The following is a 17980-nucleotide window of genomic DNA, read 5'->3' as shown; positions in this document are numbered from 1 at the left end:
CACTCACGGCAGGACGCCATGTGGCTTGTCATGCCGGTGCCATCGCTCACGGCAGGAGACCGCACAGCGCATCGCACCGGTGCCACCACTCATGCACGCCACAGCACATGTCACACAGCCTCCTGCCGCAAGCAGTGGCACCAGTGTGATGAGCCATGCAGCCTCCTGCCATGAGCAGCAGCATTGGCACGAGCCATGCAACTTCCTGCTGTGAGTGGCAGCATCAGCACCAAGTGCCACTTGGTGTCCTGCCACGAATGGTGGCACCGGCATGATGTGCCACATGGCATCCGGCCACGAGTGGCCACAAGCAGCCGCAGAAAAACTTGGGCAGTGGTATGATAGGTGTCGGGGCATGGGAGGCCTGGCTCCGATGGTCCTAAGGTAAGCAGGTAAGACATCCCCCGAAAATAAGACCTGGTGTCTCATTTGGAGGCAAAGAATATAAGACTGGGTCTTATTTACGGGAAAACACAGTAATGAGCTGTGGTGGTGCAGTGGTTAGAATGCAGTATTGCAGGCTAACTCTGCTCACATTGCCAGGAGTTTGATTCCTTTGATCCTGACATGCTCAAGGTTGACTCAGTCTTCCATCCTTCCAAGGTCAGTAAAATGAGGACCCAGATTGTTGGTGGCAATATGTTGACTCTGTAAACCACTTAGGGAGGGATGTAAAGCACTGTGAAGTGGTATATAAGTCTTATAGCTATTGCTAATGCCTAGGAGGAACTCAAAGCAAACTGGCCAAATGAGAAGCTATTCCTCCTGAGAGTGCCTGAGCTTCTCCTGCCCAAGTGTCACAATGGTAGAAGCAGGTCAAGATATTTCTGGAGCATTCCCTTTGCTTCTAAATATTAAGGGGCTCTGGAGTGTTTTTCCTGATTTAAACAACAAAGAGCCTTAATAAAGAAGCTTGGGGCCTTATCTCTCTGAACTATTGTTCTGCAAGTCTTATGTTAGAATGCAATAAAAGATTTAGTTCCTAAACTGAACTTGAACTCTATGAATGCAGATTTTGTAGCCTGTAATATCAAACCTGTTCTCTGTCAATCCATCAGAGTGATATCACTGGAGATTTTTAAGAAGAGACTAGACTAGAGAGTCACTTGTCTGAGATTGTATAGGTTCTCCTGCTTGAGCAGGGGATTGGACTAGAAGACCTCCAAGGTCTATTCTATTCTATTCTATTCTATTCTATTCTATTCTATTCTATTCTATTCTATTCTATTCTATTCTATTCTATTCTATTCTATTCTATTCTATTCTATTCTATTCTATTCTATTCTATTCTACCTTTTAAACAGGTATAATGACTTTAAAATAGGGCAAACTGGAGAACTTTTCATATAAAACAGTTTTGTCCGATCTGTTTTAAACATACACATTTAGTCACCCTTCAAGATATGTTGGCCTAAGGCATGATATTGAGGTACTCAAAGATTCAGTATATAGTATTGCTCCTGGTCTACTTCTTTTTAGCATGTAGGGCTTAGATCATGGGTGTCAACCTTGCCGTGTCACGTGACATGTGATGTATCGTGACCTTTTTTGCATTGCTAGAGCTGGTGTGGGCATGGCCTCTGTATGATGCAACTGGCCCGCGGGCCGGCAGTTTGACACCCCTGGCTTAGATTCACACACACTATTAATCCACATTTTGTTGTGTAATCTACAACAGATTCAGGCAACATGCCAAAGTATAATAGGGCTTCATTTCGATTAATGTGTCAGGTGAACCCAGTCAGGGTTTTTTTTTTCTGTTGCCTTTTGTGTTGCTTTAGCAAAACCTTGGAAAGAACAGCTGATAGACTTTCTAATTACTGTATTTTAGGTCAGATTTCCCCAACCTGTTGCTCTTTAGATTTGTTGGGATTTAAGTTTCCAGAATTTCTGACCAGAGATTTTGGCAACTGAGGGTGATGATAGTTTATTCTGGGGGTTATATACTCTTCCCAGCACATCCCAAGGGCACAACCTTGGGGAAAGCTTGTTTAGGTTTTAGGCTTTAACCTCCACCCAAAGTTTTTTAAATTGTGCCATGGTTTGGCTAAGCAGTTCTTTCCAACCTAAGGATTTCTTGTGCTTGCAAAGTGAGGATGAAGTTCAAGAATGCCTTTTGATTTTGAGCTGTAACTACATACTTACAACTATAGCTGTACAGCCATATGAGTGAAAGATGAGGGGTAAGTTGCTGAGCAAAACAGAGGTACTGTTCCTTGGACACATTACTGTCTTTTGGACATTGATTGGCCATTGATTTTACATGCATAGCCCAGTTGCACCAAGGACACAAAATGTTTGTCGTTTGGATCTGAAGCTCCAAACTCTTTGTGAGTACCCAATTAGAATGAATCTGAGGGCAACCAGACAGGATGCAGGAGTGAAATGAACAGGAACTTGGTTGGGGAGGGGAGGGTGACAATGTTTTCCCATGCCCTTTTCACACAATGTCCTTCTGCAAGCCCCTGTCATTCTTCAGGGTTCAGGCTCAGCTCCTTTTACTCTGTGTGCCAGAGGCATTTCCAAAGGATTGTTGCCCTAGAAACTTGGTTTCAATCTACTATGTTTCAAGAAGCTTGTTTTAGCAACCCCCTGTCTGAATTACAGTTACATAGTTTGGCACTTTCAAATTTAGTCCCATTACTTGGGCCAAAGAAAGGCATTTTTCTTCTTTAGAAATGAATTGGCTTAATTAGTAAGTAGATTAATGCCAATGGCAGGTGAGTTGGTTTCCAGCAGAGTTTCACCAGAGAGGGTTAATAGGAGTCAGGTTTGGATTAGTTCCCACAACTGGCTGCCAGCCATTTTTCATCAACAAATCAACCCGGAAACAAATGCACTAGTAGTTTGTTGCAGTTCCTATCAGAGAAATAGAGCTAATGGGTTTTCTATGAGAGACACCACAAAGCTGCCCAAACGTGGTTGTTCTACTGCAGGGCCATCAAAGGATACCTAGATTCTGACTTAACTCAGCATTAAATCCAAGGTTTCAAGGTCTTTGCCCAACAGACTGGCAATCTAAGTGAGAGAATGAGTCAGGGAAAGGTATTCAAACCTTTTCTTACTCCCTTCTGCAGCCTCTTCTCTACTTCCTTATTTCTCAAATGTAATATGAATTGCCAACTGTAAGAACCTATGACATCAAGCTGCAAGGACTCCAGTCTAGGTGGTCTCTATGCTTTTCAGACTTTCTTTAATCACATTTAGGAACAGTAGTAGTATAAGTACATACAAACTTTTAATGGAACTTATCAGTAGTTTTGATCAGTGACGTCATCAAAGTAAACAAAGCCACGTGCTGATTACGTCACCAGGCCATGCCCATAAACGGAAGTGACGTTCGCACCCCTCCTCCCCGGAAGTGACGTGCATAATCCACACCCCCACCCCTCATGGTACAGGACTCACAAGGCCGGATATGACGTGTCTGCCCAACCCCATCAAAATAAGCATGGGTAACCCTAACAGATAAGGTGTGATATAAGGTGATAGCCCTATTTCCAGATGCTGCTTGCCGAACCTAATCCCATCAACAAACATGTGGCGGTCAAGCTTCTGTGTACTTGATTACATTAGCCCTAGACTAATTCCATGGACGTGCAAATCCAAAAGAAACACAGAGACCTGTGTTTTTGGGAAACAAAACACTGCTTTTGGGGGGGTGATAATTAAAAAAAAAGCTTTTTATTTCTAATCATTTTAGCCTAATGATGCTTTTAATTTTTGTGGAGTTTGAAAAATCAATACCTCAAAAGCTGGGGGTGGGGGGCATGGTGAACATTACACGGATTTAAACAACACCCTGCTGTATGTGAGTTGCAAGATTGTAAAGGCTGACGGTTCGGATATTGATGACGGGGCTAGGGTGGCCCTGACCAACTACCCCATAGCATCACTGTTTAATCAGCTGGATATTACCTTGGGAGATCGGCTCATTACACAGAGCCATCATTGCTATTCTTACCGGGCCATGATTGAACTGATTCTGAACTTTGGTGGTGATGCGCTGGGTACTCAATTTACAGCTGGCGGTTTTTACAAAGATGACTCGGACCTCATGGAGAGTACTCTACTGACAGCCGCTGGGAACTCCGGTTTCAAAGCGAGAGCAAGACAGACGGCCGGTAGCCGTAAATGGGACCTGCTAGGGCCTCTGCATAGCGATCTGTTTTTTCAAGACAGACTGCTAATTAACGGTGTCGATGTGAAAGTCAAACTCACAAGAAGCAGAAATGAATTTTGCGTGATGAAGGATGGCAACGAGAATTACAAAGTACAACTCTTGGAGGCATCTCTCTTTGTAAAGCGTGTAAAAGTAGCCCCGGGAGTGCGCCTCGGTCATGCAGAAGCTTTGCTCTCCTCCAATGCCAAATACCCCATTGATCGAGTGGGAATGAAGGTTTACAGCATTCCTGCAGGTAGCCTTGTGTGTAATCAGGAAAATCTATTTCTGGGCCAGCTACCTAAACAATTAGTGATTGGGTCTGTGGACAATGCATCTTTTAGTGGGGATTATGAAAGAAATCCGTTCAATTTTCTACACTGCAATGTCAATTTTTGCGCCTTGCATTGTGATGGCGAGCAGATCCCTGCAAAGCCTCTTCAGCCTGATTATGAGCACGGTCTTTTTGTGAGAGAGTACATGCAGATGGTGCAGGCCACAGGCAAAGGCATGAAAGACAGACCACTGTTAATCAGTAGGGAAGAGTTTAACCGAGGGTATACTTTGTATTGTTTTGACTTGAGTCCTGATCAGGGGTGCTCTGAGCACTATTCTTTGATCAGGAATGGTAACCTCAGAGCAGAAATTAGATTTGCGCAACCCCTCCCCAACACCGTCAACATGATTCTCTATGCAATCTTCGAAAACCTTATTGAAATAAGTCACACAAGGAATGTGCTCTTTGATTATATGTGAGTATGGACACACTGCAACTCCGCCACTTGTTCTCTGGAAATAAAGCCTTTCTAGGGGTCTACCCTTGCAACCTGCTACCCCAGAGACAGATCTCCAAAAGACCTTTTGGATTAATTGTAAATACCCACCCTCACACTCTGCCTGGTGAACACTGGCTGGCCCTCTACTTCCCATCTCCCGGATATGGCGAATTTTTTGATTCTTATGGAAGACCGCCGGATAGCCCTGACTTTCCTGGCTCCATAGCGACGTTTTTAGAGCAGCAAGCTGAGAAGTACACATTTCACCAACGCCAACTGCAGCACCCCAGCGCTGTGACCTGCGGGCAACACTGTGCATTTTTTCTACTGAACCGGACTAAAGGAGTAGACTATGAAAATATTTTAAAGATGTACTCCAATGTTGATATTAAAAATGATCAAATGGTAAAGCTGTTTGTAAAAACTATAAAGGTGGGAAGGGGGCTTGGAACCTGTAACCGTCACCAGTGCATGCAGACATGCCTGCCTTACTGTAAAATAAAGAAAAAGACTTAAACATTTTTACTTGTTTCACTGTGTTTTTATTCATTTTACAAATTGAGCCAGTCACCAAACCTGAACCTACTTCTAGGGTTTAATGTCCAAGGGCTAGAAGGGGCACTGGAAAACAGAGGCTTCTGAGCCCCAAAAGGGGCTGTCATAACAGCGTCGGCGCTAGTAGCAGTTTCATCCTTAACAACCAGAGAATCTTTCAACTTTTCTACTTGCTCTTTAACAGCTGTAGACCCCAACACAGAGGTCGGAACATTCACCTCAGCCATAGCATTCATAAAGTCATCCCAACCTTTAGGTTTCCGCTTCTCAGTAGGGGCTCGGTGCTGCGAAGCTCCTTTCACCAAGTCTAAAATATTAGTCCCAGGAATAGGGACCCCTTTGTATAAAAAGGTACCGCGATCATCCCAGGTTGAGACGTCCTGATGCTGTTTCATTTTGTTCAGCAAAAGTTCCGCATTTTTCCTGTAACAGGTGCTCACACCGCTTAGGATCTCGTCCATTGCTGTGTCCTGCGGAGATGGCTGTGGTGGCTGTTCTGGTAATGTTGGAAGTGGCCGAGGTTCTTCCGGTGGGTAAATGAGATTCAGTCTGTCCTTTTCAGACTCATTTTGCCTGGTTAGTCTTTTATTTAAAAAGTTTTACAATACATTTTGGCTTTAATCCCCCCCTCCCCCACCCCCACCCAACCCTCCCTATCCCTCTCCCCCATTCCCTCCTCCCCCCCGACTTCCCAGAGCTAAATACAGGGTATAAAATCAAAAAACAAACATAAGCACCCCTATGTTATCAGCAATAAACTATTAATTCTATCTTCCTCTAGTTCATGTAAAATGAATACAAACAATATTAATATTACAAATAAAGTAAAAAAGAAAAAGAGGAAAACAGAAAAAGAGCTTTACTCAGAATAGATTTTCTTAATCCCAGTCCTTATTCATATTAATTTCAAAAAAAAACACCTTTCACCTACTATTTACATTCTCCAACCTTTCTCTAATTTAAACAAATTCTCAGTTACGCGCCAAAAGCGCCTATCTCTATTAACCTTAATAATCTCCAACCAAACTAAACCATGATCAAAAATAATTCTTGCATGTATCACGCCAAATGTCTCGCAGTTAATAAAAAGAGTAGAAAAAAAAGGTTTAAGCAGTCTGTAAGACAACTTGTTGTTAATTAGGAGCTTGCATACCCATTCTTAGTTCAGCACATACTTGTTCTGAACTAGCCAACTACCGGCCTTGTAATAAGGCAAACCCCTGTTCAAGTAGTAGAGACTGGAGAGCGTCTGAGGCTGCAAAGCGTCTGCCAAGTTTAATTCACAAGCAAAACAACAGAACAAGAAACCAAAAGCACAGGAACTTGAATCCTCAAGCGGAAGGGTTGCTTTCAGCAACCAGCCCCTCCCCAAACACTCCTTTTATTTAGAGTTCAGGGCGTGGTCTCCCTGTGCCTCCTCCCGAGGAGACCCGCAGCCTTTTTCTGCTTAGTCCTGCTCGACTGCCTCCTGCGTCGGGCGTCCTTGAACAGGGCCAGCTGTGGGTCATCATCCTCCGCACTATCGGGCTCACGCAGCTGAGAAGAGGGCCCCGGCTGGGAGCTCTGCCAAGCCTGCAAGCCATCATCAGCCGGTTCGTCTTCCACACCCTCCTCCTCCCCCTCATCTGAGTCATCCGATACATCCGAGCCGGCTGCCGGGCCCACAGGCTGGCCCTGAGTCACAACAATACTTTTAGTCCATAACCCTAATATACTTTTCTAACAAGCAAATAACATCAATCTTAAATCGTGTTAAATATTAAAAAAAAACTTTCTTTCTCCTCTATGATAAATTTAATCCATTGACATTCTAATTTAAAAATTTAATCACCAATCTTAACGCCCCAAAGCTTTTGGAGCACGTCTGTCATGACCCCCAAAACTTCTTTGGACCGCGCCCCTCCCACATCTTCACTGTAAGTACACTTTGGAGATTCCATAACTTTCTGCTGGTCTTGCTCTTGCTCTCGTCTCGCTCTTCTTAGGGCGGCACGCGTCATCCTCTGGCCTCCTGCAACATCCGATGAAACTGTATCTTGATCCCCTCCAACACCATTGTCCTCCATCTGTCTATCTGCAACATCTTGAAGCTTTCCCTCGCCGTATCCCTTTACAGCTTCCAAAAATGATAGGGGGGTTGCTTTTAACACATTGCTATAAAAATCACGTGCCTGGGCCACAGTAACCAGACGATGTCTTTTACCTTCATGCGTCACCACCAGTCCAACTGGAATCTCCCATCTAAACTTAATATCACATTTCTTAAGTTCCTGTACAAGAAATGCAAAATCTTTCCTTCTCCTTAAAATCTTCGGAGGAATCTCTTTTAAAACCAAGACTTCTTGCTCAGCCACTACCAATTTAGTATCATAAGCAGCTTGAATGACTTCATCTCTAATTACTCTCTTTGTAAAATAGACCACCACATCTCTGGGTAACTTCCTCTGTCTTGCAATCCATGAATTTACACGAAAAATTTTGTCCATATTTCCCTCAATTTCAGATGCCGGCTGGCCCAATACCCCTTCCAGAGCCTCAGAAATCAGCTGCTTTAAATCTTCTTTACAATTCTCCTTTAAACCCCTGATTCTAATAGCATACTGCATCTGATGATACTGAACAAGGCTCAATTCTCCGTCCATTTTATCCCTTATATTTTCATTTTCTAATACCTTTGCTTCTAATATAGAGTTCTTTTGACTGAGATCCTTCACTTTTACATCCAGCTGTTGCACACATTCAGCTACAGATTCAATTATAGACAACATGTCCACCCTCATTGCTCTAAACTTCTCTTCCATCTTCTTCTCCAATTTCTCCATTTTCTCCTCCATTTTCTCCTCCAGCTTTTTCAACTTTTCATCCATCATGTCAGACATCAATTGTGAATGCTTTCCAAGAGCATCTTGTAAATCCTTAAGCGTCAATGTCGGAGGAGGTACAGGAGGAAGCAAAGCTTGCAATGAGGTCTGTTGCACCAGGGAAGACCCTGCACTCCGAAGAGCTTTAGAAGTTTTAGCCGCCATCTTCCCCCACTTTCACTTATTGCGCACTTTCACTTTAAAGCTATAAAATCCATTGAGCTAGAGAGTAAAGATAAGAGTCCACATCACCTTGACCTCCTGTACCGCTCTGCCTGCATCTTAACAATCAAAAGTATTTCCTTTTGGCAGGGGTGGTTGCTAACGCCTGGCTCTGCTCCATAAATCCCGGAGCAGGGGCGCTGCGCAGCTCGGAGCAACCCAGGCTTCGGGGGGGCTCAATCCTTCAGCCGCCCAAACTCTCAGCTCAGGCGGCCCCGGAGAGCTCAACCCCTACCTGGGGCCTCACCCCCTCCTCTTCTCCCGAGGAGGGGGCTTCAAATCCATCTAAACAGCTGATCGGCGCTGTTTACGATGGAAAAACACAGCTGCGGAGCGGGCAGCCCGAAAACGGCTGTCTTCGGCGTCGCGTCGCCATCGGAAGTCCTTGCCTGGTTAGTCTTAGATACCTCTGCAATGCAGAACTGTAGAGCTTAATCTTGTCATCCTCAGACAAATCAGCTCTCTGAAGAATGAAATGCATCTCAGCATCCAACCGGTTAGTGGCTGTAGCCCCCATAGTAGGGGGCCTGCCCTGTAGTTGCTCCATCTGATGACGCGATACCAGATACATTTTCTCGGCATGATCCATGGTTTATCCAGCTAACAGGCTAGTCAACAGCAGAATAGCTGCCCCTAGTAAGGGACCGATAAAACCACCCGACTGAAGTATGGCCTGCTTCTTCTTTTTGAGTGAGACCTTTCTATCGCTCAACTTTTTAATGACACCTTTCTTTCTCTTCAGAGACCGGAATTGTGAAGGTTTCAGAGGAAGGTTTCCTTTTAGGGTGTTCAAAGCTATTTCTGCTATTGCCCCCACCAGGTCATTATTAGCATTGCATAAGATGGCTTTTCTCTGTCTTGGTCCAGCCTTTACTAAGATTTTTAAAAGCCCCCAATTTCTACGTACCCTCTCTGACATCTTAAATGAACTAGTGCTAAGGCAGCCGGGCTACTGCTTTTTACACTTCTTTTTCATTGTGTAAACAGCAGGCCAATCAGGTGGAAAGAGACCTGTTCTCAACCTGTAGGATTCTGGAGTGGTGGCTGCCAAATCTACCAAAAGGTACCCGTGTGGTTTGTGAGTGGCATCTTGGAATACTTCTAAAAAATACTTTGTGTTAGTGGGGTACATCTGCCTGGCCAGTGTGACAATTTGCATCTGATCACGGGGGTTGCTGAATAAAACCAAATATTTGGAATTCAGAGCTATTGTTCTCATTTTCTTGCCTTGAAAAAACAGGTTTTGTAGTATGAGAATAATGCTCAGGTTTCTGTGATGAACGTACTGTGTAAATGCCTTCTCTATTTGATCGCTCTCACTGGCCGATGTCATGAGATCATCTATCACAGCTAGAGTACTTTGATTTGGCGGAAACAAATCATCATCTTCAAAAGAAGACGGAAGCCCCTCAATAAACTTAATATAAGGGAATTTATTAAGCAGTTCTTTGTACAGAGGTTGCCAACAGCTATAAAACCATACAATATTTTGAGGCAATTGAGACAACACAACATCACCATGTTCTAACATTTGTTTGATAAAAAAAGATTTTCCAGAATTGGACGGACCGCTTATAATACACGAGAAAGGGTGTACAAATTGTGCAATATTTTCTGCCATCCTTAATAACCGTAAGGTAGCATACAGTAATCTTCGCTCTTTAATAACCTTTTATTATACACTACTTTTAGAGTTTTTCAGAGGACCCGCGTTTCAAGGGACCACTGTTTCTTAACCCTAACAATCCCCAACTGTTCTACCCTGATCTCTTTTTTTCTCTCTGCACCAGACAGACAATAATCATCTACCAAATCTTTCAAGCTGTCAAAATTAACCTTTTTGCTGTTACCGCAGTTTAGTGTGATTCCCTTCACCTTTAGCACCGCTTCACCGTTGGACAAAGCATAGGCATACGTTGTTCTGTACCAGCCTGCTACCGGCCTTGCAGAAAGGCAACCCCTGTACAAACGGCAGAGGCTGGAGAGCGTCTGAGGCTGGAAAGCGTCTGCCAAGGTTTATTACACAAACAACAAAACAAGAAACGAGATACCGGAACTTTGATCCTCAAACGGAGCGGTTGCTTTCAGCAACCAGCCCTTCCCCAAACACTCCCTTTATTAGAGTTCAGGGCGTGGCCTCCCTGTGCCTCCTTCCGAGGAGTCCCACAGCCTTTCTCTGCTTGTTCCTGCTTGACTGCCTCCTGCGTCGGGCGTCCTTGAACAGGGCCAGCTGTGGGTCATCATCATCCGCACTGTCGGGCTCGCGCAGCTGAGAAGAGGGCCCTGGCTGGGGACTCTGCGAAGCCTCCAAGCCATCATCAGCAAGTTCATCTTCAACACCCTCCTCCTCCCCCTCGTCTGAGTCATCCGAGACATCCGAGCCGGCTGCCGGACCCACAGGCTGGCCCTGAATCACAACACTATCCCGCACCGCAGGGCCCTTCCCCCAGGTCTGCCGATCCGGACGCGGTCGGGATGGGAATTGTTCGTGAAAAGCAGTCACCAACGCAGGGGCATGAACGGCGGTCGCGTCTTCCCAGGTGAAGTCCTCCGGTCCGTATCCTTTCCACTCGATCAGGTACTGGAAACGGCCTTTCAGCCAACGGGAATCCCTGATGCTGGCGACCTCGTACTCGGGGGTGCTGCCTCCATCACGAGGTCCTGATGGGGGAGGTTCCGCTTGGCGGAGTGGACAAGCCGGTTGCTCGGGGACCAACAGGGACCGATGGAAGACTGGGTGCACGCGCAGGGAACGTGGCAGAGTTAAACGATAGGCGACCGGATTGATGACAGCCTCGACTGGGAACGGTCCTAGGTAACGGTGATCCAACTTCCTCGCCGGCCGTGTGGATGGTAGGTTCCTGGTGGACAGCCAGACCCGATCCCCCACCGATAGTGGAGGCGTATCCCGTCTTGACCGATCAGCAAACCTCTTGTAATCGGCCTTGGCCTTCTCCAGCTGCCGTCGCACCAAACGATGGATCGCCTGTAACTCTGCCATGAAGTCGTTCGCTGCCGGCTCCGGTGAGTCCACGGGAGAAAGGGGGAAAAACCGGGGGTGATAACCCACATTGGCCAAGAACGGTGTCATCTGCGTGGAGGTGTGCTGCGAGTTGTTAAAGGCAAACTCGGCTATGGCCAGATAGTCCACCCAATTGTCCTGCTGCAGGTTGACGTAGCAGTGCAGATACTGTTCCAGGATACCGATGACCTTCTCAGTACCCCCGTCAGTTTGAGGATGATGCGCGGACGAGAGGCAAACCTTAATGTCCAACGCACGCATCAACTCCTGCCAGAAGCGGGCTGTAAACTGGGCCCCCCTATCGGAGACGACTCTATCGGGGAGGCCGTGCAGCCGAAACACCTGTTGGATGAACATACGACTAGTGGCGCGAGCTGACGGTAAGCCGCGACAGGGGATGAAGTGCGCCATCTTGGTCAGCATGTCCACCACCACAAACACTGTCGTGAAGCCGGAGGATGGGGGTAAATCCGTCAGAAAGTCCATGGACACAGCCCCCCAGGGTCTCTTGGGTGTTGGCAAAGGCTGCAGTAAACCAGGCGGGGCCCCTGTCGCTGACTTGGCCTGCCTGCATGGGATGCAGGAGGTGACATAAGACTGGACGTCGTGTCGGACTCGGGGCCACCAGAAGGTACGGGAGACCAGGTTCAGAGTCTTGAACAGGCCAAAATGCCCCGCTGCCGGGTTATCATGACACTGGCTGAGGACGAGTCCCCTGAGTGGCCCTCCCGGAACATAGAGCCGGTCACGATAATACAAGAGTCCATCCGTGACCGTCCAAGGCAAATCTGGCCCCACCTCCTCCTTCCGCTGAGCCACCCACGCCTCCTGCTGCTGCGTCTCCCGGATCCGAGCCCGTATATCAACCGGCTCCCGCACCGCAGCAAAAGACTCGACGGGGATCACTGTCCTGGGCAGAAGCTTGTCTTCCACTCGGGTATATTCGGGCTTCCTGGACAGAGCATCCGCTCTCTGATTGTACCCGCTTGGTATGTACCGAACCCGGAAGTCAAACCTCGCAAAGAAAAGGGACCACCGGATCTGGCGTTGGTTCAAATTCCGAGCGGTCTGCAGGCTTTCCAGATTCTTATGGTCCGTCCGGACCTCGATTTGATGCCGCGCCCCCTCCAGATGATGCCTCCAAGCCTCGAACGCCGCCTTGATGGCCAGCAGCTCCTTCTCCCAGATGGTATAGTTGCGCTCCGAGGGGTTCAATTTCCGAGAGTGATACGCGCAAGGGAAAAGGGTACCGCTGGGCGTCGTTGCCTGGAGTAACACGGCCCCAATGGCAATGTCGGAGGCGTCCGCCTCCACGACAAACGGCCGTTGCGGGTCAGGATGCTTCAAGATGGGCTCCTTCATGAAGGCTTCCTTCAAAGCCTGGAACGCCTGTTGTTCTGGTGCGTTCCACTGGAACCGAGTCTTCTTCTGCAGGAGCCGGGTGAGGGGGGCTGTCAAGGCAGCAAAGCCAGGAATGAATGTTCGATAGTAGTTGGCAAATCCAAGAAGTCGCTGAACATCCTTCACGCGACGCGGGGGTTGCCAACTCTGCAACGACTCAACTTTACTCGGCTCCATGGCGATGCCCTCAGGAGAAATGTGGTGACCCAGGAAATCGATGGTCACCTGGTAGAACTGGCACTTCTCCAACTTGGCAAACAGCCGATGTTCCCGGAGGCGCTGCAGGACCTGACGGAGATGCTGATGATGCACTTCACGCGACGGGGAGTAGATCAGGATGTCATCCAGGTAGATCACGACAAACTGGTCCAGCAGATCCCGGAAGATGTTCATAAAATGCTGAAACACAGCGGGGGCGTTGGTCAGGCCAAACGGCATCACCGTGTACTCAAAATGTCCATAGCGAGTACCAAACGCCGTCTTCCACTCATCACCCGGCCGAACCCTGACGAGGTTGTAAGCTCCACGCAAGTCCAGTTTCGTGAAGATCTTAGCCTCCCGGAGTCGGTCCAAGAGCTCGGGGATGAGGGGCAGCGGGTAACGGTTGCGCACCGTGATGGCGTTGAGTTTCCGGTAGTCGCAGCAAAGCCGTAACTCGCCCAACTTCTTTTTGACGAAGAGCACGGGTGCAGACACTGGCGAGGACGAGGGCCGGATGAAACCGCGAGCCAAATTCTTTTCCAGGAAGTCCCGCAATGCAGCCAACTCGGGCTCCGACATGGAGTACAAACGCCCCACACATCAGCAAAGTCGGACAGTTCGGGAGGCAAGGAAACCCCTGGGGAACCCTCCACCTGGCCGGCACAGATATGGCGGGAATGGTCCACACACTGCAAGCTTGGGAAGGTGACCAAGTTCTGTGACCAATAGATCTGTGGGTCATGCGCCCGGAGCCACGCCAGTCCCAAGACCACGGGGAAGTGCAAATCCGAAGTGATGTAGAACTGGATGGCCTCCACATGGGAACTGATGGCCATACATACTGGTTGCGTGGCGGCCGTAATAGGCCCAGACAGGAGCACTCGACCATCGATAGTCTCCACTAACATGGGCGGATCCACCGGACACTGGGGAACAGCCCATTTGGCCACAAAGGCTGAGTCCATAAAGTTTGTGGTAGCCCCAGAGTCAATTAAGGCATGGACTGGAATCCCCTCTGGCTTGCCAGGAAGGATCAGACGTGCCTCCAAAATCAAATGCCGTGGAGGTTCACAGGCACCATCGGAACGGCGTCGCTCAGTGTTGTTGTTGTGGGACGCCCGATCTATCACACCGTCTAGATCGGGCTCGGGGCGTTTCCCGACAGCAAAGTAGGGGACTTTCTCGGAGCAGGCTTGGTCACTGATGCCCGCTGACGCTTCTTTGGGCAAGAAGCAGCCAAATGTCCAGGGTCCCCACAGTAAAAACACAACCCCCCCGATCGTCGTCTGTCCATTTCCGTCACCGATAGACGAGACCTGGCGGCACCCAGCTCCATTGGCTCCTCCCTTTGGACTGGGGGCTCACGCACAACAGGGGCGGCAGGGGTCTGTGGGGTGGCACGGCGACTCTTTCGCTGCTGCAGCCGGGCATCGATCCGCAGGCAAAGATGGATCAGCCCATTCAGGTCTGAGGGAATGTCCACATGGGCCAGCTCATCCAACATCTCCTCCGACAATCCATCCTGGAAGGCATCCACGAGCGCAGCCTCATTCCAGGCGGAATCCTGGCTAAGCAGCCGGAAATCGCTGATATAGCCCTGTAGGGGGCGTTGACCCTGCCTCAGAGCTTTCAGGCGTCGGGTGGCAGTCTGCGTCTTAATTGGGTCCTCGTACATTAGGCGCATATGGTCACAAAACCCCACAAAGTTATCCAACAAAGGGCTAGGTTGTGCCAGCAGAGGCGTGCCCCAACGAGCTGCATCCCCCGAAAGAAGGCTTAACACAAATCCCACCTTATCCCGGTCAGTGGGGAAATCAGCTGCTCTCACGCTGATAAAAAGCTGGCATTGTCCCAGGAAGGCAGGAAACAGTTCTGGATTGCCAGTAAATTTATCCGGCATTGCTATCTGACATTTCCTCCTGGGTGGGGGTGCAGCATGTACCTGAGCTTGCAGTTGAGCCACCTGAGCTGCCAGCAAAGTGAGTTGCTGAGTAAGCTGAGCATTCTCGGCACGTAGCTGCTCCATCTTAGTAGTAAGGGGTGGGAGGCTGAAAGCAAACTGTTCTGTACCAGCCTGCTACCGGCCTTGCAGAAAGGCAACCCCTGTACAAACGGCAGAGGCTGGAGAGCGTCTGAGGCTGGAAAGCGTCTGCCAAGGTTTATTACACAAACAACAAAACAAGAAACGAGATACCGGAACTTTGATCCTCAAACGGAGCGGTTGCTTTCAGCAACCAGCCCTTCCCCAAACACTCCCTTTATTAGAGTTCAGGGCGTGGCCTCCCTGTGCCTCCTTCCGAGGAGTCCCACAGCCTTTCTCTGCTTGTTCCTGCTTGACTGCCTCCTGCGTCGGGCGTCCTTGAACAGGGCCAGCTGTGGGTCATCATCATCCGCACTGTCGGGCTCGCGCAGCTGAGAAGAGGGCCCTGGCTGGGGACTCTGCGAAGCCTCCAAGCCATCATCAGCAAGTTCATCTTCAACACCCTCCTCCTCCCCCTCGTCTGAGTCATCCGAGACATCCGAGCCGGCTGCCGGACCCACAGGCTGGCCCTGAATCACAACATACGTTTTGGGGCCGGCCGCAACAAACTCTGTTATCGTAGTGTTTGGAGGAATCTCACTTGTCAGCTGTCCTAAATAATCACCCAAAGGTGGAGTCCACGCCCCCTCTCTACTTACAAAAATGACTGAATCGGTGTCGTGATACAGGCATCTATCGCCCAGCCCATCCAGCAGCCTGTATAATTCCAGTCGTGCATACGCTGTTGTAAAGCTGGCAATGAATACGTTAGTACATGAGGCTTTGGTGGGATGGTTCTTGGCAGTTTTCCACGTCACAACGGCTGTCTCACTATCCACAAACTCACAGGAGGAAACATCATAATAGGGCACAAAAAGGTATTTGAATAATTCTTCAGGGTTTGTCACCACAGATGTTGTCAGGTGATTGGTGCTCTGACCAAACTTGCCCCACAGCGAGTTTAAAAAAAGTTTGGCAATTTGCCTTTTAGCAGGATTTACCTCAATGTGTTCATGGCGTAAGCGGACGCCTTCCATCTTTTCATAATCACGAATATATTGCTCTTTATCCTGTTCTGTTTTGCACCAGTCAGGGTAACCGCTGGCCTCCTGTTTCTGTCTGAGATGTGCGTTAATATAATCTGAAAATAGCCCCTTTGATGTACTTTCAAAATGCCAGATCTCATAGATTTCAACAATTCTGTAACCTTTTTCTAAAGCTACATTCAATTCAACAGTACACCATGTTCCAGTCAGAGCTCTTTCCTCATCACTGTGTTTACAGGGGGTAGTTTGCAGTTTTTCTGTGCAGGTTGCACACAAACTAAACATTAATTTGCCCCCTGATTTGTGGGGTAGTACAGGAAAATAGAGATTCCTTGGCGGGTACACTTTGACTTTGGCTAACCCAAAATATTGTTTTATGTCCCCAAAATCTTGGTAGATAATTTGTGGATGGCCAATTGGGTACTCCTTGGTCTTATTCACAAAGGGGTACAAACTGGTGAAATCGTAATATAAGATTTGTTCACCAGGTTTTGGTTTGTAGTAAAGACATGTAGCATTTGTTCTACCACCAAAAAAGGCATCTCGAGGTATCAAAGGTATTGGGAGCTTATTCTCAACCAGAAACTGCTTCAAAGAGGTGTCAGCCTCCACCAAGGCCCTCCATTCGTGTTCCCAGATGCAGCGCACAGCATAACCCTGGCTCCTGAGGTCCTCTTCTTTAATCCTAGTACGGCTGTGCAGGGTGCCATATGTTGAGCCAAGTAAGTTGTTGAAGTCTCTTTCAGAGTAGCAGACAGGGCACCCATGAAAAAACAACCATAAAATTCAAAAGCTGTGGGGGTGTCATTTATGACAGCAAAACCATCCAAAAAATATTTGCCTACTTGTTTTTCACCCCCCTTCAGGGCATGCTGGATATTGACGTTCTCAGTGTGCTCTATGTACATCAACCATTGTATCGCAGGTGCTGAATACCTTTTCTGTGTCTTGTGATAATTATCCATAGGAGCCAAAGCAATGGAGTTGTTGTTCAAATACATGAACCGGTACTGTGCCATACAGACAGAAGCCAGTGTGATATATTGGAAGGGGTCAATGCAACGAATCACTATCTCCTCAACAATATCCCCACCGCCCCTCTTGACGAACTCACGCTCAGTCATTTCCATTACCTGTTCCCTAAATCGAATACATGCTTCTCTTAGTATATCAACATCCTGCCTGCAATAGTAAGCCAGAGCCTTCTTTAGTTTAAATACAGTACCTCTATTAGCAGCGTGCCATTTCAGGAATTCTTCTCTCTCCCCGGGCATCATGGTTTCAGGGCTATAATACTTGGCTTCAGGGAGCGGCCCAACGTAGTCCTGATTGGCCATTGTATTGAACAAATGGGGGAAATATCCTTTGCAGCCTTGAAACCCCATAGCTTTGGGTAATTTACTTAATTTAAGGGGCAAAAATGAGAGGCTATCAATAAAACGGATCTTGTAAGCCGGCAGGGTGATACACAGAAGTTTCCCTCCCAGGCTTATAAGCTGAACCCTAACCTTTTCCTGGATCAACTGCCTCAGTACTAGGTACCCGTCATAACCTTTGGCATTGTGAGCGATAAAAGTGCATGCTTTAAACTTATCATTTATAAATGTCTTTACAAACTGATCCAGACATCTAACACCATAACAATCCCACATCACAACATCTTCGTCATCATCATCCTTCAACATATCCCTGGCACATGCATAATTAGGTATAT

General features: G+C 47.8%; 1 protein-coding gene across 1 annotated transcript; it reads left to right on the top strand.

The window, feature by feature from the left end:
* Positions 1 to 3970: 3970 nt before the first annotated feature.
* Positions 3971 to 4918, top strand: LOC308676260 (uncharacterized protein F54H12.2-like; the record flags this gene model as incomplete). The annotated part of the gene is made up of 1 exon (XM_081342074.1): positions 3971 to 4918. The coding sequence occupies one exon, from the start codon at positions 3971 to 3973 to the stop codon at positions 4916 to 4918; it is 948 nt and encodes a 315-aa protein (XP_081198200.1).
* Positions 4919 to 17980: the final 13062 nt, after the last annotated feature.

The sequence above is a fragment of the Vipera berus genome, assembly GCF_964194415.1.
Source record: "Vipera berus genome assembly, chromosome: W".
Taxonomy (NCBI): Eukaryota; Metazoa; Chordata; class Lepidosauria; order Squamata; family Viperidae; genus Vipera; species Vipera berus.
The sequence above is the reverse complement of the archived record's forward strand: the minus strand, read 5'-3'. Positions and strand labels throughout refer to the sequence as shown.